At 43.7% G+C, this 26,582-nt stretch overlaps 2 protein-coding genes across 4 annotated transcripts; both read left to right on the plus strand.

Moving 5' to 3' along the window:
• The first annotated feature begins 8,467 nt into the window (after positions 1 to 8,467).
• Positions 8,468 to 11,372, plus strand: LOC124037067 (E3 ubiquitin-protein ligase RNF14-like). Of its 3 annotated transcripts, none has more exons than XM_046351701.1 (6): positions 8,468 to 8,932; positions 9,275 to 9,276; positions 9,393 to 9,920; positions 10,056 to 10,353; positions 10,705 to 10,877; positions 10,970 to 11,372. In XM_046351701.1, the coding sequence occupies exons 1-6, from the start codon at positions 8,782 to 8,784 to the stop codon at positions 11,111 to 11,113; spliced, it is 1,296 nt and encodes a 431-aa protein (XP_046207657.1). In that variant the 5' UTR covers positions 8,468 to 8,781; the 3' UTR covers positions 11,114 to 11,372. The 3 variants fall into 3 exon arrangements, with proteins under 3 accessions (XP_046207657.1, XP_046207658.1, XP_046207656.1); XM_046351700.1 differs by having other exon boundaries at positions 8,471 to 8,932; positions 9,169 to 9,299; XM_046351702.1 differs by lacking the exon at positions 9,275 to 9,276 and having other exon boundaries at positions 9,400 to 9,920.
• A 2,520-nt stretch (positions 11,373 to 13,892) lies between these two features.
• Positions 13,893 to 26,567, plus strand: LOC124037754 (leucine-rich repeat-containing protein 24-like). The gene is made up of 11 exons (XM_046352767.1): positions 13,893 to 14,364; positions 14,672 to 15,124; positions 15,335 to 15,466; positions 15,620 to 15,832; positions 15,950 to 16,081; positions 16,288 to 16,376; positions 16,656 to 18,384; positions 23,188 to 23,380; positions 23,759 to 24,037; positions 24,248 to 24,416; positions 24,617 to 26,567. The coding sequence occupies exons 8-11, from the start codon at positions 23,228 to 23,230 to the stop codon at positions 25,747 to 25,749; spliced, it is 1,734 nt and encodes a 577-aa protein (XP_046208723.1). The 5' UTR covers positions 13,893 to 14,364; positions 14,672 to 15,124; positions 15,335 to 15,466; positions 15,620 to 15,832; positions 15,950 to 16,081; positions 16,288 to 16,376; positions 16,656 to 18,384; positions 23,188 to 23,227; the 3' UTR covers positions 25,750 to 26,567.
• The last annotated feature ends 15 nt before the right edge of the window (positions 26,568 to 26,582 follow it).

The following is a 26,582-nucleotide window of genomic DNA, read 5'->3' on the forward strand; positions in this document are numbered from 1 at the left end:
GACTATTTGCTTTGACATCCCTCCCCACCCCCTTTGTTTTTACACTACTGCTACTAGCTGTTTATTATCTATGCATAGTCACTTTATCCCTACCTACATGTACAAATTACCTCGACCTACCTGTACCCCAGCACATTAACTCGGTACCGGTACCCACTGTATATAGCCTCATTATTGTTATTTTATTGTGTTACTTTTTAAATTTACATGTCTTAGCTCTAATTTTGTCACACCCTGACCTTTGTATTCTTTGTTTTCTTTGTTATTTTGGTTAGGTCAGGGTGTGACATGGGTGATGTATGTGTTTTAGTCTTGTCTAGGGGTTTTGTATGTTTATGGGGGTGTTTTCTATTCTAGGTGTTTTTGTAAGTCTATGGTTGCCTAGATTGGTTCTCAATCAGAGGCAGCTGTCTATCGTTGTCTCTGATTGGGAACCATATTTAGGCAGCCATATTCTTTGGGTATTTTGTGGGTGATTGTTCCTGTTCCAAGTGTTCCAGTGTTTAGTGTTCATGTTACAGGACAGTTTCGTCTTTGTTTCGGGACCGTCTCCTGAGCCGCCAGAGTTGCCCGTCTGTCCTGAGCCGCCAGAGTTGCCCGTCTGTCCTGAGCCGCCAGTCTGTCCTGAGCCGCCAGAGTCGCCCGTCTGTCCTGAGCCGCCAGAGTCACCCGTCTGTCCTGAGCCGCCAGAGTCACCCGTCTGTCCTGAGCCGCCAGAGCCGCCAGTCTGTCAGGAGCCGCCAGAGCCGCCAGTCAGCCAGGAGCCGCCAAGAGCCGCCAGAGCCGCCAGTCAGCCAGGAGCCGCCAGTCAGCCAGGAGATGCCAGTCAGCCAGGAGCCACCAGATCCGCCAGTCAGCCAGGAGCCGCCAGTCAGCCAGGAGCTGCCAGAGCTGCCAGTCAGCCAGGAGCTGCCAGAGCCGCCAGTCAGCCAGGAGCCGCCAGGAGCCGCCAGAGCCGCCAGTCAGCCAAGAGCCGCCAGTCAGCCAGGAGCTGCCAGAGCCATCAGTCAGCCAGGAGCTGCCAGAGCCATCAGTCAGCCAGGATCCGCCAGAGTCTTCCTCCAGTCCGGATCCGCCAGAGATTCCCTCCAGTCCGAATCCGCCAGAGTTTCCCTCCAGTCCCGATCTGCCAGAGTCTCCCTCCAGTCCGGATCCGCCAGAGTCTCCCTCCAGTCCGGATCCGCCAGAGTCTCCCTCCAATCCGGATCCGCCAGAGTCTCCCTCCAGTCCGGATCTGCCAGAGTCTCCCTCCAGTCCGGATCCGCCAGAGTCTCCCTCCAATCCAGAGGCGCCACTCACTCCAGACTCAACCATCAGTCCAGTGGTGTTCTCTAGTCCGTGGTCGGCGGTGAGGGTTCCCGCTCCAGAGACATTCAGTAAGGATGAAGTGGAGCGGGGTCCACGTCCCGAGCCAGAACCGCCACCTCGGATTTATGCCCACCCAGACCCTCCCATATAGTGTTAGGTGTGCGGCCGGAAGTCCACACCTTTGGGGGGTACTGTCACACCCTGACCTTAGTATTCTTTGTTTTCTTTGTTATTTTGGTTAGGTCAGGGTGTGACATGGGTGATGCATGTGTTTTTGACTTGTCTTGGGGGTGTTTCTATTCGTGGTAATTTTGTAAGTCTATGGTTGCCTAGATTGGTTCTCAATTAGAGGTAGCTGTTTATCGTTGTCTCTGATTGGGAACCATATTTAGGCAGTCATATTCTTAGGGTATTTTGTGGGTGATTGTTCCTGTTCCTGTGTTCCAGTGTTTAGTGTTCACGTTACGGGACTGTTTCGTCATCGTTCCTTTTGTCGGTGTGTTGTTTTTTTTCAGTGTTTAACTATTCCCATTAAATATGGATTATCATCACGCTTGCATCTTGGTCCTCCTCTCTTTCACCCGAAGACAATCATTACAATTTTCTTAAAACTGCACTGTTGGTTAAGGGCTTGTAAGGAAGCATTTCACAGTAAGGTTGCACCTGTTGCATTCGGCACATGTGACAAATACATTTGATTTGATTAAACAACAGGTATCCAACTCTCTGTTAGGACGTGAATGAGACAGAACAATGAAAGCAGGGCAATATAACATGTAATGCCCAGCCACCTGAACAGCCCCCCACTGGTCCATCAACTACAAGGACACCTGCACTGAAACATTCCAGGCATTTCTTTGATTGGCAGACAGCAGGAGGACTTGCATGCTAGACCCTGTGAAACCATCAGAAACTGACAAACATACAATGATAACCACACAACAACAGAATGTCAGAACACAGGCACACATAACTGCCCAAGCAAGTCGCTACAGCACTGATTTACGATATTTGTCTGCATGCCACTAGATAGCGTCAAATCCAGTCAGGGGAGCTCAGTAGTTATTTCACTAAGGTAGTTTTGAACTACTTCAAATTACAGCGCTAAACTGTGTACTATTGACATAACTCACAACCTTTCCCAGCATAGGCCTGCTACTGTCAACACACCCTGGTTCCTTAGTTCTCTCTCTGTTCTCTGTCTCTTCCTCTCTCTCCTCAGCATGTCTGTGCTGGTTCCCCTGTATTCTTTTGAAAGTGCAAAACATTTTTGAAGGACTTGGCTGACAGAGGAGTTCCGAAGGCAGGTTTTAATCACTCTGTAATACTATATTTTGAGAGAAGCAAGTGCTCAACTCCCCCCTTCCATTCCCTCCCTTCCTCTAATACACCCTTTCTCTCTGCAGGCTGTGTATCACCAATGGATGGGAAATATGCTATTTTTCCTGTCTTACCCCTGTTTTTTCACATTTTTACCCACTACTATAAGATGAGCTGTGAACTGTCCAGTGTTAGTGTCCATTTAAACAGTGCAGCCACACAATTTCAGCTAGGCCTATTACTGTAAATGTTTTATACATATTCATAAACTGTCAATGGTTAAGGTATTTATAAACCCCTTTTTTAATGTAAAATGTTGTCAGTGGTGCAAAGTACTTAAGTAAAATGCTTCTTCATCTGTACTTTACTATTTATATTTTTGGCAACTTTTACTTTTAGTTAACTACATTCTTAAAAACACCCGAAAGTATGTTACATTTTTAATGCTTAGCTGGAAAGTAAAATGGTCCACTTCACGCACTTTTCAATTGAACATCCCTGGTCATCTCTACTGCCTCTGATCTGGTGGACTCACTAAACACAAATGCTTCATATATAAATAATGTCTGAGTGTTGGAGTGTGCCCCTGGCTATCCGTACAAAATAAAAATACATGTAAATGTGTCCCATCTGGTTTGCGTAATATAAGGAATTTAAATTATTTGTACTTTTACTTTGAATACTGAAGTATATTTTAGCAATTACATTTACTTTTGATACTTAAGTATATTTAAAACCAAATACTTTTAGACTTTTACTCAAGTTCTCATTTACTGGTTGAATTCACTTTTACTTAAGGCATCTTAACTTTTACTCAAGTATGACAATTGGGTACTTTTCCCACAAAGCTAATCTTGCTAAAACTCTTAAAACACATGATTGGTGGCATACACAGAGTAATGTCACTGACTGATGGGTAGCCTCCCTTTGACCCTCTTGTAAAAGATTTGTAAACGTCCCCACACGTGAGGTCACCTGATTTGAAAATGGGGTCACAAGAGAAAATTAGCGCTTGGTTCATAGAACCGGGGTTAAGTCAGTAACCTCCGGTAGCTGCTAGATGCGGTTGTAATAAACAGAATGGTTTATGTTTTCTTCCTACAAATGTGTCTCTATCTTTGAACGGTTTAATAAGCAACAAAATATTGTGACCCCATCACTGAAAGATAAGACCCTCAGTAACAAGTACGTGCCACAGAAGGCTGATGAGGGGAGGACGGCTCATAATAATGGCTGGGATGGGGTAAATTGAATGGTATCAACCAAATGGAAACCATGTGTTTGATGAGTCCGATACCATTCCATTGATGCCGTTCCAGCCATTAACATGAGCCCGTCCTCCCCAATTAAGGTGCCACCAACCTCCTGTGGTACGGATGTACAGTATATCACAAAAGTGAGTACACCCCTCACATTTTTGTAAATATTTGAGTATATCTTTTCATGTGACAACACTGAAGAAATTACACTTTGCTACAATGTAAAGTAGTGAGTGTACAGCGTGTATAACAGTGTAAATTTGCTGTCCCCTCAAAATACCTCAAACACACAGCCATTAATGTCTAAACCGCTGGCAACAAAAGTGAGTACAACCCTAAGTGAAAATTTCCAAATTGGGCCCAAAGTGTCAATATTTTGTGTGGCCACCATCATTTTCTAGCACTGCCTTCACAGGTTGCCACTGGAGTCCTCTTCCACTCCTCCATGACGACATTACGGAGCTGGTGGATGTTAGAGACCTTGCATTCCTCCACCTTCCGTTTGAGGATGCCCCACAGATGCTCAATAGGGTTTAGGTCTGGAGACATGCTTGGCCAGTTCATCACCTTTACCCTCAGCTTCTTTAGCAAGGCAGTGGTCGTCTTGGAGGTGTGTTTAGGGTCGTTATCATGTTGGAATACTGCCATGCGGCCCAGTCTCCGAAGGGAGGGGATCATGCTCTGCTTCAGTATGTCACAGTACATGTTGGCATTCATGGTTCCCTCAATGAACTGTAGCTCCCCAGTGCCGGCAGCACTCATGCAGCCCCAGACCATGTCACTCCCACCACCATGCTTGACTGTAGGCAAAACACACTTGTCTTTGTACTCCTCACCTGGTTTCCGCTACACACGCTTGACACCATCTGAACCAAATAAGTTTATCTTGGTCTCATCAGACCACAGGACATGGTTCCAGTAATCCATGTCCTTAGTCTGCTTGTCTTCAGCAAACTGTTTGCGGGCTTTCTTGTGCATCATCTTTAGAAGGGGCTTCCTTCTGGGACGACAGCCATGCAGACCAATTTGATGCAGTGTACAGCGTATGGTCTGAGCACTGACAGGCTGACCCCCACCCCTTCAACCTCTGCAGCAATGCTGGCAGCACTCATACGTCTATTTCCCAAAGACAACCTCTGGATATGACGCTGAGCACGTGCACTCAACTTCTTTGGTCGACCTGTTCTGAGTGGAACCTGTCCAGGTAAACCGCTGTATGGTCTTGGCCACCGTGCTGCAGCTCAGTTTCAGGGTCTTGGCAATCTTCTTATAGCCCAGGCCATCTTTATATAGAGCAACAATTATTTTTTGACTGTAAGATAAAAGCCTCAAATGGCATATATTATTATTATTATTATATTATATTATTATATTTTATTATATTAATTATTTTTTTCAGATCCTCAGAGAGTTGTTTGCCATGAAGTGCCATGTTGAACTTCCAGTGACAAGTCAGTATGAGGGAGTGGGAGAACCAACACCAAATGAACACACCTGCTCCCCATTCACATCTGAGACCTTGTAACACTAACGAGTCACATGACACCGGGGAGGGAAAATGGCTAATTGGGCCCAATTTGGACATTTTCACTTAGGGGTGTACTCACTTTTGTTGCCATCGGGTTAGATACTAATGGCTGTGTGTTGAGTTATTTTGAGGGGACAGCAAATTTACACTGTTATACAAGCTGTACACTCACTACTTTACATTGTAACAAAGTGTCATTTCTTCAGTGTTGTCACATGAAAAGATATACTGAAATATTTACAAAAATGTGAGGGGTGTACTCACTTTTGTAATATACTATACATACCTACTGTTTCCCTATACCCTACCCACAAGTCATTAGATTAGAACCTGTGGGAAAAATAACATAATTAATTATGATGTTCTTTTCAACACAGAAGATCAATAACCATTATTGCCTGATGATCTTCTGAACTTCCCAATACCTTTCTAGTGCATTTCAGTCACTTTTTTATTTGATTTATTAGGATCCCCATTAGCCGACGCCAATGGCTACAGCTTGTCTTACTAAGGTCCAACATATAACGAAAAATATATTACACTTCAAACCATACTGTCTTCAGATTGAAATACTGTCGAAAATACTGTCAGTCTGATTTGTAATAGACTGTAGTAGCCCAAATGTAAAAAGCAAACATTGATTACATAAAGTTTTTACATGGTGGGGTCTTGAAAAATGTTTGATATCAAGATTGGGTTGAGGGCCAAAATAGTTTGCGAACCCCTGCCTGTGTAACACGATCCAAGGGGAAAATCAATCAGTGACTCATGGCTCAATTTGCTTTGCCACATTATTACAAGTTCTTGTTCACTCTTGCATCAGGGTTCTCTGTGACTTTACCTTAGAACCATAATAGTATGGGCTGCCCATCCAAGAAGTGACGCTCAAAGATTCCGATTTTGTGCTGCTTTCAAGACAACTTGGAAACTCGGACCCTCTGAGTAAAAATATCCTTACGCTTCCTATTGGTTCCTAACGTTTTTGGAGTAAAGGTTCCTATTGGTTTATTCTGACACTTTCCAAGCAGGAAACTCGGAGTTCATCTTTCTTGCTGCATTCAGACAACTCGGAAATCGGAAACACAGAAATGTCCGACTTCAAAACTTGTAGAAAGATGAGCTCTGATGCCGCATTCACGTTATGTCAGAAACTCTGTGTATCCGACTTGTTAACCAAGGCAGAAGAGTTGGATCCAGAAGCTCTACTCAAATAGCTTACATTCATTTTAACTCGGAGGCCCGAGTTTCCAACATGACAAGAACGTAGCGTGAGTTTCCCACTTGGATCCAACTCTTCCGCCTAGGTTAACAAGTTGGATATTTCTGAGACACGGGGCGGGGGCCTATGCATATTTATAAACAATAGCTGGTGCACAATATCTAAGGAAGTCTCAGGGTTTTGCTCGCCTAAAGTAGAGTATGTCATGATAAGCTGTAGACCACACTATCTACCTAGAGAGTTTTCATCTGTATTTTCGTAGCTGTCTATATACCACCACAGACTGAGGCTGGCACTAAAACCACACTGAATGAGATGTATTCCGCATTAAGCAAACAGGAAAACGCTCATCCAGAGGCGGCGCTCCTAGTAGACAGGGACTTTAATGCAGGGAAACTTAAATCAGTTTTACCTCATTTCTATCAGCATGTTAAATGTGCAACCAGAGGTAAAACATTTCTAGACCACCTTTACTCCACACACAGAAACACGCACAAAGCTCGCCCTCCATTTGGCAAATCTGACCAAAATTCTATCCTCCTGATTCCGGCTTACAAGCAAAAATTAAAGCAGGAAGCACCAGTGACTCGGTCTATAAAAAGGTGGTCAGATGAAGCAGATGCTAGACTACAGGACTGTTTTTCTAGCACAGACTGGAATATGTTCTGGGATTCTTCTGATGGCATTGAGGAGTACACAAACATCAGTCATTGGCTTTATCAATAAGTGCATCGAGGACATTGTCCTCACAGTGACTGTACGTACATACCCCAACCAGAATCCATGGATTACAGGCAACATTTGCACTGAGCTAAAGGGTAGAGCTGCTGCTTTCAATTATAACCCGGAAGCTTATTAGAAATCCCGCTATGCCCTCCGACGAACAATCAAACAAAGCCTGGCAAAGCATCAATACAGGACTAAGATCGAATCGTACTACACCGGCTGCGACACTTGATGGATGTAGCAGGGCTTGCAAACTATTACAGACTACAAAGGGAAGCACAGCTGAGAGCTTCCCAGTGAAACAAGCTAAATAACTTCTATGCTCGCTTCGAGGCAAGTAACACTGAAACAAGCATGAGAGCATCAGCTGTTCCGGACAACTGTGTGATCACGCTCTCCGCGGCCGATGTGAGTAAGACCTTTAAACAGGTCAACATTCCCAAGACCGCTGGGCCAGACGGGTTACCAGGACGTGTATTCCGAGCATGCGCTGACCAACTGACATTTTCAACCGCTCCCTGTCTGAGTCTGTAATAGCAACATGTTTTAAACAGACCACCATAGTCCCTGTGCCCAAGAACACAAAGGTAACCTGCCTAAATGACTACTGACCCGTAGCACTCACGTCTTTAGCCATGAAATGCTTTGAAAGCCTGGTCATGGTTCACATCAACACCATTATCCCAGAAACCCTAGACCTACTCCAACAGATCCACTGATGATGCAATCTCTATTGCACTCCACACTGCCCTTTCCGACCTGGACAAAAGGGACACCTATGTATGTGAGAATGCTATTCATTGATTACAGCTCAGCGTTCAACACCATAGTCCCTTCGAAGCCCACACCATAGTCCCCCCCCCCCCCCCCCCACACCAGCGCTGCTGCTATTATCTATGCATAGCCATTTTAATAACTCCACCTACATGTACATAAATACCTCAACACCGGTGCCCACCGCACTTTGACACATTGACTCTGTACAGTCACCGCCTGTATATAGCCGCGCTATTGTTATTTACTGCTGCTCTTTAATTATTTGTTATTCTTATCTCTACTTTTTTTAGGGATTTTCTTAAAACTGCATTATTGGTTAAGGGCTTGTAAGTAAGCATTTCACTGTATGGTACCTGTTGTATTCGGCGTGTGTGACAAATAAAATGGGATTTGGTTTGATTTGAATGTATCCGAATCAACCAACAGGAAGCTAGCTCTACGTTTCGAAGTCCAGAGATTTCCTATAGGCGGGTTCACAATAACATTAGAGCTTCGGAGGCAATAGAACGCGGAAGTAAATTTACAATAGTAAAGGAGCTAAACCAAATCGAAAAAAGTATTGTATCTAGTGTAGGCCTATTATTCTCATAAACGTAGCTATAATAATACGTTTAGTAGATTTAGTGAAGTGACGCTGGAGTATTATGAACGCGGAATTGGAAGAACAGGAGGATGAACTGCTGGCGCTCGCGAGTATCTACAGTCAGGAGTTCAAACGGGCTGTGTCAGGTTTGGGTGGGGAAATCCGGGTCTCTTTGGACCTTCCTCGGGACTTCAGTGTGATTGTCAAAGCAGGTTTGGATTCAAATAATAGTCATTATTTTATCATTTATGCAAATCACCTCAGCTCACAATTTAGAGACCGTTATATGAGTATTGAATTATTTTGATCTCACTACCAGTTTTATTGTAGCCTTTATTTCGGTTATGCTACAATACACATTGACAAAATATATATTCTATACTCAGGTTATTCTAGTAAAGCAGATGAATGGTATCCAGGCTTCTTTTGTCTTTATTGTGATACCAAGGTGACAAGCACAGAGATTATGTCATATCTTTCCTCCCTCCTCTGGTGCTGACCTTCGACCTACCTTTGGATTACCCCTCCACCTCATCACCCGAGTTTATACTCAGCTGTAAGTGGCTCTCCCATAGTCAGGTATGTTTAGATCAAAAATGTATTCAATACTGTGAAGTGTATTGAGTTTTAGACATAATTTGTATGTGTAGTAATCATTGATTAATCTCTCAGCTCTCAGCAGTGTGTAAGCATTTGGATGAGATATGGGAGGACACTGTGGGCAGTGTGGTCCTCTTCTACTGGGTCCAGTTCCTCAGAGACGACCTGCTTGACTTCCTGAATATCCGGCCACCGCTGGAGATCCCTGTCAATGACCAGGGCCAAGCCACTCCATCTACTGAGGGCAGCGAGGCTGGAGACTCTCAGGGGGAAGCAGAAGGTAGAGTAGTTGAAACCTCTGATGAGGCTGCAGTGTCCCTGGACCCAAGGGCCCTGTCAATGTTAGCCACAGACACAGACCTCCTGGTGCATCTGCTGGACTATGATGAGAGACAGAGGCTGAGAGTGTTTGAGGGACAGGCATATGATTGTGGGATCTGCTTCATGAGCAAGTTAGGCTGTAGTCAGTACAGAAAGTGCGGCCATATTTATTGCAACGAATGCATGTCGGAGTACTTCACGGTCCAGATCAGAGACGGGAACGTCCGTGGCCTTACCTGTCCAGAGCCTGAGTGCAGCTCCACAGCTACACCCTCACAGGTAATGAAAAACTGAAGTGAATAGATGTTTATTCTAGAGATCGAAGTTGAAATACAGTTTCTTCAGGGAATATCTGAAGTTAACCTGTGTGAAACTATGTGGAAACTAAACCCAGAGAATTAACTGTTGTTTAAGGTGAAGCGGTTGGTTGGGGAGGAGTTATTCACCCGTTATGACCGCCTCCTGCTCCAGTCCACTCTGGACCGCATGGCTGACGTGATTTACTGCGCCCGCAAGGCCTGTGTTGCCCCAGTGGTGCTGGAACCGGACACAACCGCTGCCCTCTGCCCCTCCTGCCGCTATGCCTTCTGCACTATCTGTCGCAAGACCTACCATGGCACCTCCCACTGTAAACTGAGGGCAAACACACTCCTGACCTCAGGCTCTGACTCAGCTGCTGAGTCATCCTATGCAGGTGTACCTCAGACAGACGGTAAGAGAAACCATTCAGTGTAAGTTATATGCAACCAAATGAACCACATGCAAGCCTGTTGATCAGTCACACTTTCAGAGCCTTGGTGCTGTGTGAAAACCTCAAATTAAAGTGTATGATTGTGGAAGGTAACTTAGAATAGAATGTTTCAATAATTCTTAAAGAAATAATAAACACAATTAATGTATTTGAGATGCTGTTCCCTTAAGCACTGTCATGGCATTTTAAGTATCCGATGTTTAGCTCTATCCACTGTTGAGTCATTGCAGTCATTCCAGGTTGCTTTGGCTCAATCAAACTCTTATCCCAGCTTGTGCGCCATTTTCTGTGTTTGTCTGTTTCTGCCTGTAGCTGGGCTCCAGGGCCTATGGGAAGATTATGCCTCAGGCAGTGAGGAGAGGAGAATGTTCCTGGAGAAACGCTATGGGAAACACATTCTCAACACAGTGGTGGAGGAGAGCCTGAGTGAAGGCTGGAAAGGCCAGAACAGCAAAAAATGTCCATCCTGCCGTGCCAACATACAGGTAAGCCTGAGCTCTATAACCAGCCTATTGTACCTTTGACATGGCATGGCTTGACGTCATCTTCGTGACCAGTGTCTATCCTCTCATTACAGAAGACCGGTGGCTGTAACAAGATGGCCTGTTTCACCTGTGGTCAGTACTTCTGCTGGGTGTGCCTTAGTATCCTGGACAAAAATAACCCTTACAAGCACTATGAAAACCCTAACACTGCCTGCTATAATGCCACATTTGACTGACAGTAATGTTGTGCTACTGTTTGATAACCCTGTGCATGTTATTTTACAGCTCAAGTTCAGATCAAATCATATTTATAGTCAATGCTATCAGATTACTACATGAGCTTTCTAAAATCTTAGGCATGGAACAAAACCTGCTGCTCAAATACCTTGACCCATTTGTTTCCTGGTGCACCTAAGTGCAACTCAGCCAAGGTTATGTATGAACGCAATAAAATATAACCTCGCAGAAATGCAGGCTTTTTCAGACCCTTGAAAAGTGCTTCTTACAGTTCTTTAACACATTTAAATCTTTCTTTAAGATTTACCTCAGTCTTTGGCCAAATATGCAGTCAATAATGAAGCTTCATTCTATGCTTCAATATAGTGTACATCAGGGCTCTCCAACCCTGTTCCTGAAGAGCTACCGTCCAGTAGGTTTTCCCTCCAACCCTAATCTAGCACACCTGATTCTAATAATTAGATGGTTGATAAACTGAATCAGGTTAGTTACATCTGAGGTTGGAGCGAAAACCTACAGGAGGGTAGCACTCCAGGAACATGGTTGGCGAGCCCTGGTGTACATTAATAGCTTTAAAAATAAGCATTTTCTCTGTGACAAGCATCACAACAATAAATATTTTCAAAAGTCTAAAACCTAATATTGATGGATTCTTGCAGTTTCTGTATGTCATTTTTCATGTTTACAACAATTTCCCTGTAATAATACATTTTTATGACCTCTGGATTCTCGCAGATTCAGGAATTGCTGAAGAATTGCAACATTTACCTGGAGCTAACACTGCAAATAGCACTGCTGGGTGATTTGAAAAGTCATAGTCAATAGTCAAATCCAAACTGGATGTTGTTCAGCGATAGATGGGAGGGGTTGAGGATAGCTGAAGGATGGGACTAAAAACAAACCGAAAGATAACTAATGTCAAATATACTGTGTCCGTAAAATGTATATAGTATGTATAAGCTGTAAATAGAAGCCTACGTGTTGTTGTCCATTAGTTTACTACAATTAGGGGAGGAGTGGAAGGGTTAGGGGAAAATAATAAAGGAAAATATATACAAGTATGTATATATATACACATATATATTTAAAATAATATCTATTTATTAAAAATATATATACAGTGAGGGAAAAAAGTATTTGATCCCCTGCTGATTTTGTACATTTCCCCACTGACAAAGAAATGATCAGTCTATAGTTTTAATGGTAGGTTTATTTGAACACTGAGAGAAAGAATAACAACAAAATCCAGAAAAACGCATGTCAAAAATGTTATAAATTGATTTGCATTTGAATGAGGGAAATAAGTATTTGACCCCTCTGTAAAACATGACTTAGTACCTGGTGGCAAAACCGTCTGGTGGCAATCACAGAGGCCAGATGTTTCTTGTAGTTGGCCACCAGGTTTGCACACATCTCAGGAGGGATTTTGTCCCACTCCTCTTTGCAGATATTCTCAGAGTCATTAAGGTTTCGAGGCTGACGTTGGCAACTCAAACTTTCAGCTCCCTCCACAGATTTTCTATGGGATTAAGGTCTGGAGACTGGCTAGGCCACTCCAGAATCTTAATGTGCTTCTTCTTGAGCCATTCCTTTGTTGCCTTGGTCGTGTGTTTTGGGTCATTGTCATGCTGGAATACCCATCCACGACCCATTTTCAATGCCCTGCTGAGGGAAGTAGGTTCTCACCCAAGATCTGACGGTACATGGCCCCGTCCATCGTCCCTTTGATGCGGTGAAGTTGTCCTGTCCCCTTAGCAGAAAAACACCCCCAAAGCATAATGTTTCCACCTCCATGGTCCTTCTGTAGCTCAGTTGGTAGAGCATGGCGGCTTGTAACGCCAGGGTAGTGGGTTCGATTCCCGGGACCACCCATGACTGTAAGTCGCTTTGGATAAAAGCGTCCGCTAAATGGCATATATTATTATTATTATGTTTGACGGTGAGGATGGTGTTCTTGGGGTCATAGGCAGCATTCCTCCTCCAAACACGGCGAGTTGAGGCCAAAGAGCTCCATTTTGGTCTCATCTGACCACAACACTTTCACCCAGTTGTCCTCTGTATCATTCAGATGTTCATTGGCAAACGTCAGACGGGCATGTATATGTGCTTTCTTGAGCAGGGGGATCTTGCGGATGCTCAGGATTTCAGTCCTTCACGGCGTAGTGGTTTACCAATTGTTTTCTTGGTGACTATAGTCCCAGCTGCCTTAAGATCATTGACAGGATCCTCCCGTGTAGTTCTGGGCTGATTCCTCACCGTTCTCATGATCATTGCAACTCCACGAGGTGAAATCTTGCATGGAGCCCCAGGCCGAGGGAGGTTGACAGTTCTTTTGTGTTTCTTCCATTTGCGAATAATCGCACCAACTGTTGTCACCTTCTCACCAAGCTGCTTGGCGATGGTCTTGTAGCCCATTCCAGACTTGTGTAGGTCTACAATCTTGTCCCTGACATCCTTGGAGAGCTCTTTGGTCTTGGCCATGGTGGAGAGTTTGGAATCTGATTGATTGATTGCTTCTGTGGACAGGTATCTTTTATACAGGTAACAAACTGAGATTAGGAGCACTTCCTTTAAGAGTGTGCTCCTAATCTCAGCTCATTACCTGTATAAAAGACACCTGGGAGCCAGAAATCTTTCTGATTGAGAGGGGGTCAAATACTTATTTCCCTCATTAAAATGCAAATCAATTTATAACATTTTTGACATGCGTTTTTCAGGATTTTTTGTTGTTCTGTCTCTCACTGTTCAAATAAACCTACCATTACAATTATAGACTGACCATTTCTTTGTCAGTGAGCAAACGTACAAAATCAGCAGGGGATCAAATAATTTTTCCCCCCACTGTATATAGGTTTGGAAAAGATCCAGAGAACTACATTGATAGAAGCCACAACCTATCTGCAATATTAAGCTGATCTACCACCTAAAATATATCTTTTTTTAATAATCTGGTCAGACAAGATTAATGATAGGAATGCAGTTATACCTCCATTTCCTTACCACGCAGGGAGGAGGAGCTCTACCTAAACAGGATAAACAGGACATGAGAGTAGATAGCTCCAAACGACTTTACATTTACATTTACATTTAAGTCATTTAGCAGACGCTCTTATCCAGAGCGACTGACATTAACCTTAAAGGTTTAGAAGAAGACAGACAGGATAATTGGCACTTATCAGAATGGGTTGTTACACTGCACTCATTGCTCTTCTGTTTATCCTTCACACGGTAAATGGACAGACTACTACAGGTAGGTGGAGCACACACACATACCATATATTAACCTTTTCTTACATGAAAATGTAGTCAAGGACTTCAATACAAAATGTTATGTTTTATTTATTATTTTAGCCATTTTATTAGTCTTGTACTGTACACTGGTTATCCCATATCAACGTGAGAATAAAACATTCCTAAACAGTACTGTTGATAATAAATACGACACAAATAAATTGAATAGGCTTTCCAGTCCATTTATATATTGTTTTGCAAAACCTTTCTTCACTCTTCTGCATGAATGACTCCAATTTGTCTTGCGGTTTGTCCTCTGAGAACAGCAACTCCACCATCGAGCACTACTGATCCACCATTGAGCTCAGCAGCCCCACAGTCAAGTGGGACTCCTGTCCAACTGTCAAGCTCAACAGCCACTTCATCCTCAACAACTTCACCATCAGATACAACAGCTTCATCAGTTGGTATAACACCCTCGTCAACAGATGTAACACCCTCACTGGTTCGTGCCTCATCTCAAGTGTCAAACACAGACAATCCTACATCTATTGCAACAACTAAAGCATCAAGTTTGACGAGTCAACGTCCAAATGCAACAGCTCTGCCATCAAATGTAACAACTCCATCTACCAATACAAGCTCTCAGAGTGCATGGACAACTCTGGCCACTACAGGCGGGTCATTGAATTCCACTCAATATCACTTTGGCAATTTGTCGACACCATTTCCTGGGATTAATGGAACTAGCCCAGTTCCTCTGGTGGCTTCATTCTCAAGTAAGTTTCTCAGACAAAATAAATTATGAATCAAATCCTGCTGTAAATATAACTACCATATACTTTAATTATTGTCCCATCATTTTAAAATGTTCCTTTTTTGATTACAGAATTTACATTCAGATTATATAATTTACATTCAGTAGCAAGGTAAAGTACACCTATGATTTTAACATATTTTCATACATGTTTTATATGTTTGCATTCTAGGGAGATGTTCTTCAAATCCACCTCTGTGTTGTCTTGGACTCAACAATTCCTGTTTCAGAGGGTGCTTCTGTGATGTGGCCTGTATAAGGTTGAAAGATTGCTGCCCAGACTTCCAGACTACTTGTCTGACAGGTATAGCTGGGCCATTGTTTTATCATCTCTGTTTTTATGGAGGCCCTTGATCACTATTAATAATAGTTGTAAAATCTTGAAATTGTAGAAACTTCCAATTGTAAACATGCTACTTGTGTCTGAGGTGGTATCATTTACTGTCTTTGTTTATAGGTGTGCAGATTGGATCAGCCACGGTGTTCTCAGTCTCCAACGCAACCAATGCAACCAACGCAACCAATGCAACCAACGCAACCAATGCAACCAATGCAACCAACGCAACCAATGCAACCAACGCAACCAACGCAACCAATGCAACCAACGCAACCAATGCAACCAACGCAACCAATTCCACTTCCACATCATTCCCAGTGTTCTCATTTCCAGGTTCCTTTAGTTTTCTCCTCTACCACATCAAAATGTGATTGAAAAAAATACATTTTATCAAGGCTTTACAGTTAACCTTACTGTTCAATCATTTATGTTTTTCCAATCATCCTAAAGGAAATTGTTCTGCACGGCCGGCCTTGTGCTGTAAAGGCTCCAACGTGAACTGCTTCAGAGGGTGCTTCTGTGACGAGGTTTGTCAGACTCTAAATGACTGCTGTCCTGACTATGCAGATACCTGCAAAAAAGGTCAGAACCCTTGATCCCTCTTTTTTAAATAATTAACAATTCAAGCGTACATGATGTGTTTGATACTATTTTGCTCTGTACCTCTTTTGGGAAACACCAAAAACTGGAACTGAGTTTCAGTGTCACAGGACACCAACATCGAAGAGGGATGGTTGAAAGATTATATTTTTTTGCCATTAACTCAAAGTATGTAATATTTTTTTTAGACATTCAGAAGGTGATTGGTAGTGGAACTATATCCATTCTTGCTCCACCCAATTCAACTGATGCGTCTCTTGAAGTGTCTATTCAGAATGTAAGTGCTTCTGCTTTCTCTTTGCCTATCTCAACACTCAGAAACAACAAATGCCCTACTTACATATATACATTTGAGTCATTTAGCAGACGTTCTTTTCAGAGCGACCAACACGCTTAACTGTTCGTTCATCTGCCAGGGTGACATAGATCAGAATCAGCCATAGAAGACCGGAAAGACTTGATTTTTGAATCTGCAGAAATATGTAGTTAGGTTGCATTGATCTCTCACTTTGTATATCTCCTTGTGAACAACACTTCTCTACCTCCTCCTTCTCAGGCTGCATTACAGCTGCAGACCTATCTCAAGACAACATACACTGAAATCAGCTCCTTCAGAATCATCAAACTGAAGAAGACCGGAAAGACTTAATTTTTAAATCTGCTCAAACACATCGAAAATATGTGATTGCATTTTAGATTAGATTGCATTTTTCTTTCTCTCTGTGTGATGAAACTAAACATAATTGATTATATTACAACGTAAAGCACTTGTAATAGATACTTCTAATGTATATCTGGTTTGATGGGTACTATGTGGGAGAACAATAATATGTGAATAGTATTGGTCGCATACACATATTTAGCAGATGTTATTGTGGGTGTAGTGAAATGCTTGTGTACAGAGAAATGCTTTGCACGGCTGTCTGTGGATGAGATATGTCTTTAATGTAATTTCTCAAATAAATTGTCAGACTTATTGGACTAAACATTCAACATGAAAGGAATCATACAATACTGTTCCTTCCTGAACAAGCAGGAAGTTGCCAGTAGAGGTCATAGTAACACAGTTTTCCATTGCATGATGCTTTCCTTGCCATTCTCCTGTATAGAGTAAACCACCTTTCTTGATCTGGGTAGCTTCTTCGGTTTTACCAGCAGGGGTCCCCAGTTCCCACTATACAGTAGTGGACATTTTTAATATGCCTAGAAATGGCTTCTCATCTCAATATCCTGAAACTCTAGGACACCACCAATGTCTGAATGTTAATGTTACAATTCGATAACTCAGACAGTTTAATTATTAATTTGCCTTTGTATCCAGGGATATTTATGTTGTGTTTGTCTCCACTGACAGTCTCTGTCACATTTGCCCAGTCGGCCTATATTGACACAAACCTAATGCAATTCAACTGGTTAATTTCATTGATCACATTACCCACTCATTGTATTTGTCTCTCATGAAGGAATGTAAGGATCTAGTCATGTATCATCACCTACTATCCTAAACCATAATGGTTACAATCTTCCTGCTCCTTAAAACAGATGAGATAATACTATTGTTATTGTAGTGCAATAATGCGGATAATTCTTTTAGTGACGAAGACATAGACCGTTAATGTTGCCATAATGAAAGAAAGACAGGACTACCGGAAAAGGTGTGTGACGGAGACTCTTGCGCTCTGTCGCGCGTGTGATGGAGAGCAAATTAGATAGAAAGTGGTATCTAAGATATTTAGTTAGTAGGAACATCGGGGAATAGATCAGATATAACAAAAGTCAAGAAGTCAACAAAGCAAGCGTATTAACAATTCAACCGTAGAGCTATTATGTGATCGTGCATTTGAGAGAGGATGAAGGGAGGGGCTAGAGACCAGGAACGTACTGAATTGGATGACACCGTGCGGGCGCAAGAATAACATATAATGGAATTAAAGGAAAGGGAGATATTCTGATTAATCAAAATGGTTTTTTTCTTTTTTGGAATACAAATCTGTCTGCTTGAAGCTTTTAATTTCGAGATTGGACATATACTTTAGCCTGCACGTATCGGACATTTTACTATGATGCGGGGCCCTCGCTGTGCAATGATAAAGGCTCGACAGTCGCCTATGACAATCTGTTCAAAACGTCTGATGTGTCTTTTGCCGAGGAGATCCTGTTAGAATATGGCCAAATCTATAGGAAGGTGTCGGTGTGCTTCTGATCGAAATAACGCACTATTCGAGGCTGATCCATTCGAAATTGGGCGACTGTAATTGCATAGGTCATCTCTCCATCCTTGTCTGGTATGTGGCCGCCGATGATGCCTCTTTTTCTTTAAGAACTACTGATATAATGTGGACTGTGCAGTTTGTAGCCAAATGTTTATGCATTATTATCCCAGTGTAGGCTGTATGAGATATCGATTTATTATGGTAGTGTGTTGTAGGCTAACTGATCAGCTTGCACAATATAAATAAGAGCAACCATGACAGTAATGAATTATGATAAAACAGTGCATTATTATTTATTAGCAGTAGGCCTAATGGTATTACTAATATTATTATTACTGTCGTTATTAGTTGTAGAATCCAAGTAATGGTGGCTGTATAGTTATTCGTCTAGGCCTAGATCATCTCATAAATATGCCTGCTATGATACCGTTTTGGCATATTCTCATTCTTATTTTTTCGAGTTACAATAGGCTACAAACCAAAACTGTCAGGAGAATCAGAGCTTGGAGGCCTGGTCATGAATAAGCTACTGTTATAAAACATAGAAATGTTATGAGTCATGCTGTATGCCACTTACCGATTCCCCTGGAGCTGCATCACAGCTCTTCAGGAAAGTCTCCAGGCCCCTGCTAGGTGTCAGGCTTATTAGAGGAAGGTGTATGCTCACTGCCAGGTCACTTCCTGGAAATGATCTCACCTTCTCCAAGGAAATGGTCTGCTCATCTCTTAACAAATCAAATTCAAATCAAATGTATTTATATAGCCCTTCGTACATCAGCTGATATCTCAAAGTGCTGTACAGAAACCCAGCCTAAAACCCCAAACAGCAAGCAATGCAGGTGTAGAAGCACGGTGGCTAGGAAAAACTTCCTAGAAAGGCCAAAACCTAGGAAGAAACCTAGAGAGGAACCCGGCTATGAGAGGTGGCCAGTCCTCTTCTAGCTGTGCCGGGTGGAGATTATAACAGAACATGGCCAAGCTGTTCAAATGTTCATAAATGACCTGCATGGTCAAATAATAATAATCACAGTAGTTGTCGAGGGTGCAGCAAGTTAGCACTTCAGGAGTAAATGTCAGTTTTCTTTTCATAGCCGATCATTCAGAGTATCTCTACCACTCCTGCTGTCTCTAGAGAGCTAAAAACAGCAGGTTTGGGACAGGTAGCATGTCCGGTGAACAGGTCAGGGTTCCATAGCAGCAGCACGCTTGTACTTCCAAAGCATATTTTATAGGGGGCAGGAAGTAGAGTAGGCCTACGTGCAGTTGGAGGGGAGGGGGTGTTTTCGAAGAATTTAGCATTTATCAAACACCTGAAACAGATTTTTATCGGCAATCTAGAGCCATAAGCATTATGCCTAATTCTATTCTGCAGGGGGTGTCATTATGACTGTAGTAAATCACACATTTCAATATACTGAACTAACATGCCTCGGACATTACATCCAAATTACAACACAGTACACAGGGATCATAACATACATCATCAATACAGCCACATATCATGGCATCATAATTAATGCACAAATATCATGATATTATTATAAGGTGACATATTACATTTAAAACAAGTCTTTTTTTACTTGTCTAAGCATACCTCTTCATAAAATTGCTGGAAGGTGGCTAGTATGACAGAGAACGAACAAAACATTTTTGTTTTATTTATTTATCAAGAAGGAATCAATAGGCTGAAGAACTTGCTAAAAATAATTTACAAACATACACTACATGACCAAAAGTATGTGAACAGACACCTGCTCGTCAAACATCTCATTCCAAAATCATTGGCATTAATATGGAGTTGGTCCCCCCTTTGCTGCTGTAACAGCCTCCAATCTTCTGGGAAGGCTTTCCACTAGATGTTGGAACATTTCTGGACTTGATTCCATTCAGCCACAGGAGTATTAGGGAGGTTGGACACTGATGTTGGGCAATTAGGCCTGGCTCGAAGTCTACGAAGTCATCTTAAAGGTGTTCGATGGGGTTGAGGTCAGGGCTCTGTGCAGGCTAGTCAAGTTCCACACTGATCTCAACAACCCATTTCTGTATGGACCTCGCATTGTGCACGGGGGCATTGTCATGCTGAAACAGGAAAGGGCCTTCCCCAAACTGTTTCCACAAAGTTGGAAGCACAGAATTGTCTAGAATGTCATTGTATGCTGTAGCATTAAGATTTCCCTTCATTGGAACTAAAGTCTTTGCAAGCCAAGTTAATAAACAGATCACTGACCATTTTGAATCCCACCATACCTTCTCCGCTGAGCAATCCGGTTTCCGAGCTGGTCACGGGTGCACCTCAGCCACGCTCAAGGTACTAAATGATATCATAACCACCATCGATAAAAGACAGTACTGTGCAGCCGTCTTCATCGACCTGGCCAAGGCGTTCTACTCTGTCAATCACCGTATTCTTATCGGCAGACTAAACAGCCTTGGTTTTTCAAATGACTGCCACGTCTGGTTTACCAACTACTTCACAGACAGAGTTCAATGTGTAAAATCGGAGGGCCTGTTGTCCGGACCTCTGGCAGTCTCTATGAGGGTACCACAAGGTTAAATTCTCGGGCCGACTCTTTTCTCTTTATATATCAGCGATGTCGCTCTTGCTGCAGGTGATTCCCTGATCCACCTCTACGCAGACGACACCATTCTGTATACTTCTGGCCCCTCTTTGGACACTGTTAACTATCCTCCAAACGAGCTTCAATGCCATACAACACTCCTTCTATGGCCTCCAACTGCTCTTAAATGCTACCAAAACCAAATGCATGCTTTCCAACCGTTCGCTGCCCGCACCCACGCGCCCGACTAGCATCACTACTCTGGACGGTTCTGACCTAGAATACTTGGACAACCACAAATACCTAGGTGTCTGGCTAGACTGTAAACTCTCCTTTCAGACTCATATCAAACATCTCCAATCCAAAATCAAATCTAGAATCGGCTTCCTATTTCGCAACAAAGCCTCCTTCACTCACGCCGCCAAACTTACCCTAGTAAAACTGACTATCCTACCGATCCTTCACTTTGGCGATGTCATCTACAAAATAGCTCCCAATACTCTACAGATGCAGTCGAGCACAGTGCCATCTGTTTTGTCATCAAAGCCCCTTATACCACCCACCACTGCGACCTGTATGGTCTAGTCGGCTGGCCCTCGCTACATATTAGTCGCCAGACCCACTGGCTCCAGGTCATCTATAAGTCTATGCTAGGTAAAGCTCCGCCTTATCTCAGCTCACTGGTCACGATAACAACACCCACCCGTAGCACGTGCTCCAGCAGGTATATCTCACTGGTCATCCCCAAAGCCAACACCTCATTTGGCCGCCTTTCTTTCCAGTTCTCTGCTGCCAGTGACTGGAACGAATTGCAAAAATCGCCGAAGCTGGAGACTTACATTTCCTTCACTAACTTTAAACATCAGCTATCTGAGCAGCTAACCGATCGCTGCAGCTGTACATAGTCCATCTGTAAATAGCCCACCCAATCTACCTACCTCATCCCCATATTGTTTTTATTTACTTTTCTGCTCTTTTGCACACCAGTATCACTACTTTACACATCATCATCTGCTCATCTATCACTCCAGTGTTAATATGCAAAATTGTAATTACTTTGCAACTATGGCCTATTTATTGCCATACATTTACATTTAAGTCATTTAGCACTTCATGCCATTTTCACACACTGGATATAGACTTTCTTTTTTTATATTGTGCTATTGACTGTACGCTTGTTTATTCCATGTGTAACTCTGTATTGTTGTTTCTGTCACACTGCTTTGCTTAATCTTGGCCAGGTTGCAGTTGTAAATGAGAACTTGTTCTCAACTAGCCTACCTGGTTAAATAAATGTGAAATAAAAAAATAAAAAGTGGCCTAGCCCCATCCCTGAAAAACAGCCCCAGACCATTATTCCTCCTCCACCAAACTTTACTGTTGGCACTATGCATTCAGGCAGGGAGCGTTCTCCTGGCATCCGCCAAACCCAGATTCGTCTGTTGGACTGCCAGATGATGAAGCGAGCTTCACACCACTCCAGATGACTCTTGGCATTGCGCAAGGTGACCTTAAGCTTGTGTGTGGCTGTTTGGTCATGGAAACCCATTTTATGAAGCTGTTTCAACTTCACAATAACAGACTTACAGTTGACCGAGGCAGCTCTAGCAGGGCAAAAGTTTGATGAACTGACCTGTTGGAAAGGTGGCATCCTATGACAGTGCCACGTTGAAAGTCAGCTCTTCAGTAAAGCCATTCAACTGTCAATTTTTGTCTATGGAGATTGCGTGGCGGTGTGCTCAATTGTATATATCTGTCAGCAACGGGTGTGGCTGAAATAGCCAAATATAATTTGAAGGGGTGTCCACATACTTTTGTTTATATAGTGTACCTCATGCGAGTCCTGCCCAACATGGGTAGCTAAAATCAAATCAAACGCTGTGTTTGTAACTCTACACTCTCCTCATCCACTGATGATAGGCTAATGCACGTGCACCTTGGGAGAAACCACTTAGGGTATTTTGCCCCCTCTGCAAAATACCACTGACAGATCTTTTTATAAACAGTAATGATAAAATGTGGGTTTAAAAATGAAGTGTTAGTCGTTAATTTAACATCAGAACATTTTTATAACAGGACAAATCTTATGGGACACGAGCTCTTGGATCCAATATGGGAAGGATGCCTCTGCTCTTGTGATACTGTATTGTAACCTCACAGCCAGGCTGGCAGCATGCAACATTAGTACTGATACTTGCATTTTATTTATGGGCTCAGGCAGATCATTTTGAGTTCAATACAGCATATATTGTAAACAAAATTATATATTTAACCAGTTTCCTCTTCCCTCTATAACCCTCCATCTCTCTCTTCTCAGTCTGCTGGTCTCTCTCTAGGATCTCTGTCCTATTGGTGCGATGGCCTTCTCCTTTCTGGCTTTCCTGATCTTATCTGTCCACACCCTCCTATCCCTTGGCTGCCCAGTGGGATGTCGCTGCTACAGCTTGACTGTAGAGTGTGGCTCTATGGGCCTCCGAGACATCCCCTCACATGTCCCACCCTCCACACAGGTTAGCCATGATGACTCAATATGTTTACCACATACATCTGTTTCCTAGACCCACACACACATAGGCCACCACCCCCCACACAATATAGGCAGTCTTGAATTATCCATACACTTATCTTCTTAGAGAGTTTACAGGGTGGCAGGTAGCCTAGTGGTTAGAGCGTTGGGCCAGTAACTGAAAGGTTGTTAGATCGAATCCCCGAGCTGACAAGGTAAAGATCTGCCGTTCTGTCCCTGAACAAGGCAGTTAACCCACTGTTCCTAGGCTGTCATTGTAAATAAGAATGTGTTCTTAACTGACTTGCCTGGTTAAATAAAGATGGTGTTGTGCTTTCCCTGATCATTGTATTCTGTACTTCTGCTCATCTATTCCATTTAGACCATCTTCCTCCAGGACAATGCTATCGGGCAGATCAATCTATCTGACCTCTCCCAGCTGGGCCTTCTGCACTGCCTGTATCTGCAGAACAACAGTATCGCAGCACTGGAGCCTGGGGCCTTCCAGAGCCAGGGTAATCTTCTGGAGCTGGCCCTCAATGGGAACCGCATCCACCTGATCACAGGAGACATGTTCAGGGGCTTGGAGCACCTCCGTATCCTCTACCTGGCAGGAAATGACATCACTCGCCTACAGGACTATACCTTTAGAGGCCTACTGGTCAGTCCACATTTTATCAGTCACTCAAGTTAATGTTTTGTTAAGTCAATGCTTTTCTTTACTGTTCCCTTCCTCCCTTGTAAACAGACCATGTTTGTCCAGATAGTTGTCTAGACCTCAACACAACAATCAACGTACTAACGTCAATGACTTACTCTACATTATATCACTATTCATTACTAATAATGATTACAATCCCTGCTTCCGTAGCGTCTTCAAGAGCTTCACCTGCAGCAAAATAACATTGAGATGCTGGGAGACCAGGCTCTAGTTGGTCTGTCCTCTCTTGCCCTCCTTGACCTCAGCCGGAATAACCTGCACACCATCGGCCCTGCCACCCTGCGGCCCCTCGTCAGCCTGCAGGTGCTGCGTGTCACAGGTAAGGGGAGCGCCAAGAGAGAGGACATGGGTTGGGCTGTGGAACCATAAAAGAGCATACAGTAAATATACTGCCATTGTTAAGTTAGAATTACCTCCTAACTTTGTGTTAATTGTGTCATTGTCCTGTCACATCCTTTTTTTATCCTCTTTTGTTGACTTGGCCACACCCACCCATCACATGATCATTTCCTACTGTAGACAATCCATGGCGTTGTGACTGTGCCCTGCACTGGCTGCGCAGCTGGATTGATGAGGAGGGCCAGCGCCTGCTGAGCTCGGCCGAGAGACGCTTGGTGTGTTCCGAGCCGCCCCGCCTTTCCCACCTTAGCTTGGTAGAGGTGCCTCTCAACAGCCTGGTGTGTATCCCCCCTCTGGTGCAGCTGGAGCCACGCCGCCTGGCCGTGCGCCTGGGTGAGAGCCTACGTGTCTCCTGCCATGCCTCTGGTTACCCCAGGCCACAGGTCACCTGGAGGAAGACGTCCCAGGGCAAGGTGCAACTATCCCCGCGGGGGCTGGTGCAGGACCTGGGCAGTGTAGGGAGCGTGGGGGCTGAGGATGCATCACACCCAGGGCGGGTGAGACTCCAGAAGGAGGATGGGGAGCGCTTCGATCCAGACACGGGCAGTGGAATGCTTTTCCTCAGCAACGTGACGGTGTCTCACGCCGGGGTGTATGAGTGCGAGGCCTGGAACGCTGGAGGGGTGGCCCGTGTGACCTTTCAGCTAGCAATCAACTCCTCGTCCTCCTCCGGTTGGTCCCCCGCCTCCTACGCCCCATCCTGGCCTCGTCTGCGCGCCAATCGGCCAACATCGTCAGACGTGAGGAGAGAGCCCCTGTACGCCCTTGGCAGCATGGCCTTCAGCACGCTGGGAGCTGCTACACAGACTGCCATCGCCATAGGGATCTCCCTACTGGCCCTCACTGCCCTTCTCCTGGTGGCCATGATCTACAGCCGGCACCGCCAGCGACAGAAAGACACAGATGACAAGGAGGAAAGCATACTGTATGTCAATGATTACTCAGACGGACCAACAACCTTTGCCCAGTTGGAGGAGTACCGCGACGAGCGCGGGCATGAGATGTATGTTCTTAACCGCGCTAAACCCATCATCCCACCTTCCACCACAGCTGATACCACCACCCTGGGGTACCAACAGCAGGAAGCACTGTCTCCCACAAAGCCCCAGATGGAGCCCGATATACGGACAATGAGAAGGATGGCAGGGGAGGGCGTGGAGGCAGAGACGGTGACAGCCGAGTCAGAGGGCTTGTTTCTGAATCACACAGGGTTGTTCCTCGACTCACAATTTGCATATGAGATCCACTGCTGAAGGCCCCCAGGAGGACATTCACTGTGAGCTAGCCCAGAGTGCTTAATGTCACTTTTCAGATGGATGTCCCTCTGGTGACGAAACCTCTAGACTGCAGATCAGATTTGACAAAGAGAGTTCAGATTAATCATAAATCCTGATTGCTCTGGTTCCAGAGTGACAAGCTTGAGTAGCAGTGAGATATAAAGACATGCCAGGAGAGGTGCCGCCGTCAACCAAAACCCCCACTGTACTGTACCTTACTGTGAGCTGAAAAAATGTGTCTTATGTCATGTTGATTAACTCCAACTTGAAACTATAGTTACCATATTATGGAGAAACCATTAGTGGAGTGAGTCACGTGTAGTGGAAATAACCTTATTATGATTCTACTGTTTTACATCAACTAAACTGTGTTAGGGGCCTAAAAAGGGCACCCTTGGATGAACGCTGAGAGGTTGAGAATTTAATGAGTAATGTGTATCGTAAGTCTTTCATAAAATACTTCTTTGTGACAGAATACTGAGCTACCCAGATCCTCCATTTTCCAGTCTACAGCCATTGTCTTCGGTCAGATGGCATCATTCTAACGCAACACACGTCAGTGCAGACGGCTGTCGTGCTGATGCAAGACAATGGTCTACAGCATAATATTCCTTCCAAAGATTTCATCAGTCAAACAACAGTATACAGTCAAACAAGCTCCCTCTCCTTCAGGTCCTGTTCATTTCATTATAGTGCCTTACAAAAGTATTCATCCCCCTTGGCGTTTTTTCCTATTTTGTTGCATTACAACCTGTAATTTAAATGGATTTTTTATTTGGATTTCATGTAATGGACATACACAAAATAGT

Source organism: Oncorhynchus gorbuscha, linkage group LG06, assembly GCF_021184085.1.
Source record: "Oncorhynchus gorbuscha isolate QuinsamMale2020 ecotype Even-year linkage group LG06, OgorEven_v1.0, whole genome shotgun sequence".
NCBI classification, from domain to species: Eukaryota; Metazoa; Chordata; class Actinopteri; order Salmoniformes; family Salmonidae; genus Oncorhynchus; species Oncorhynchus gorbuscha.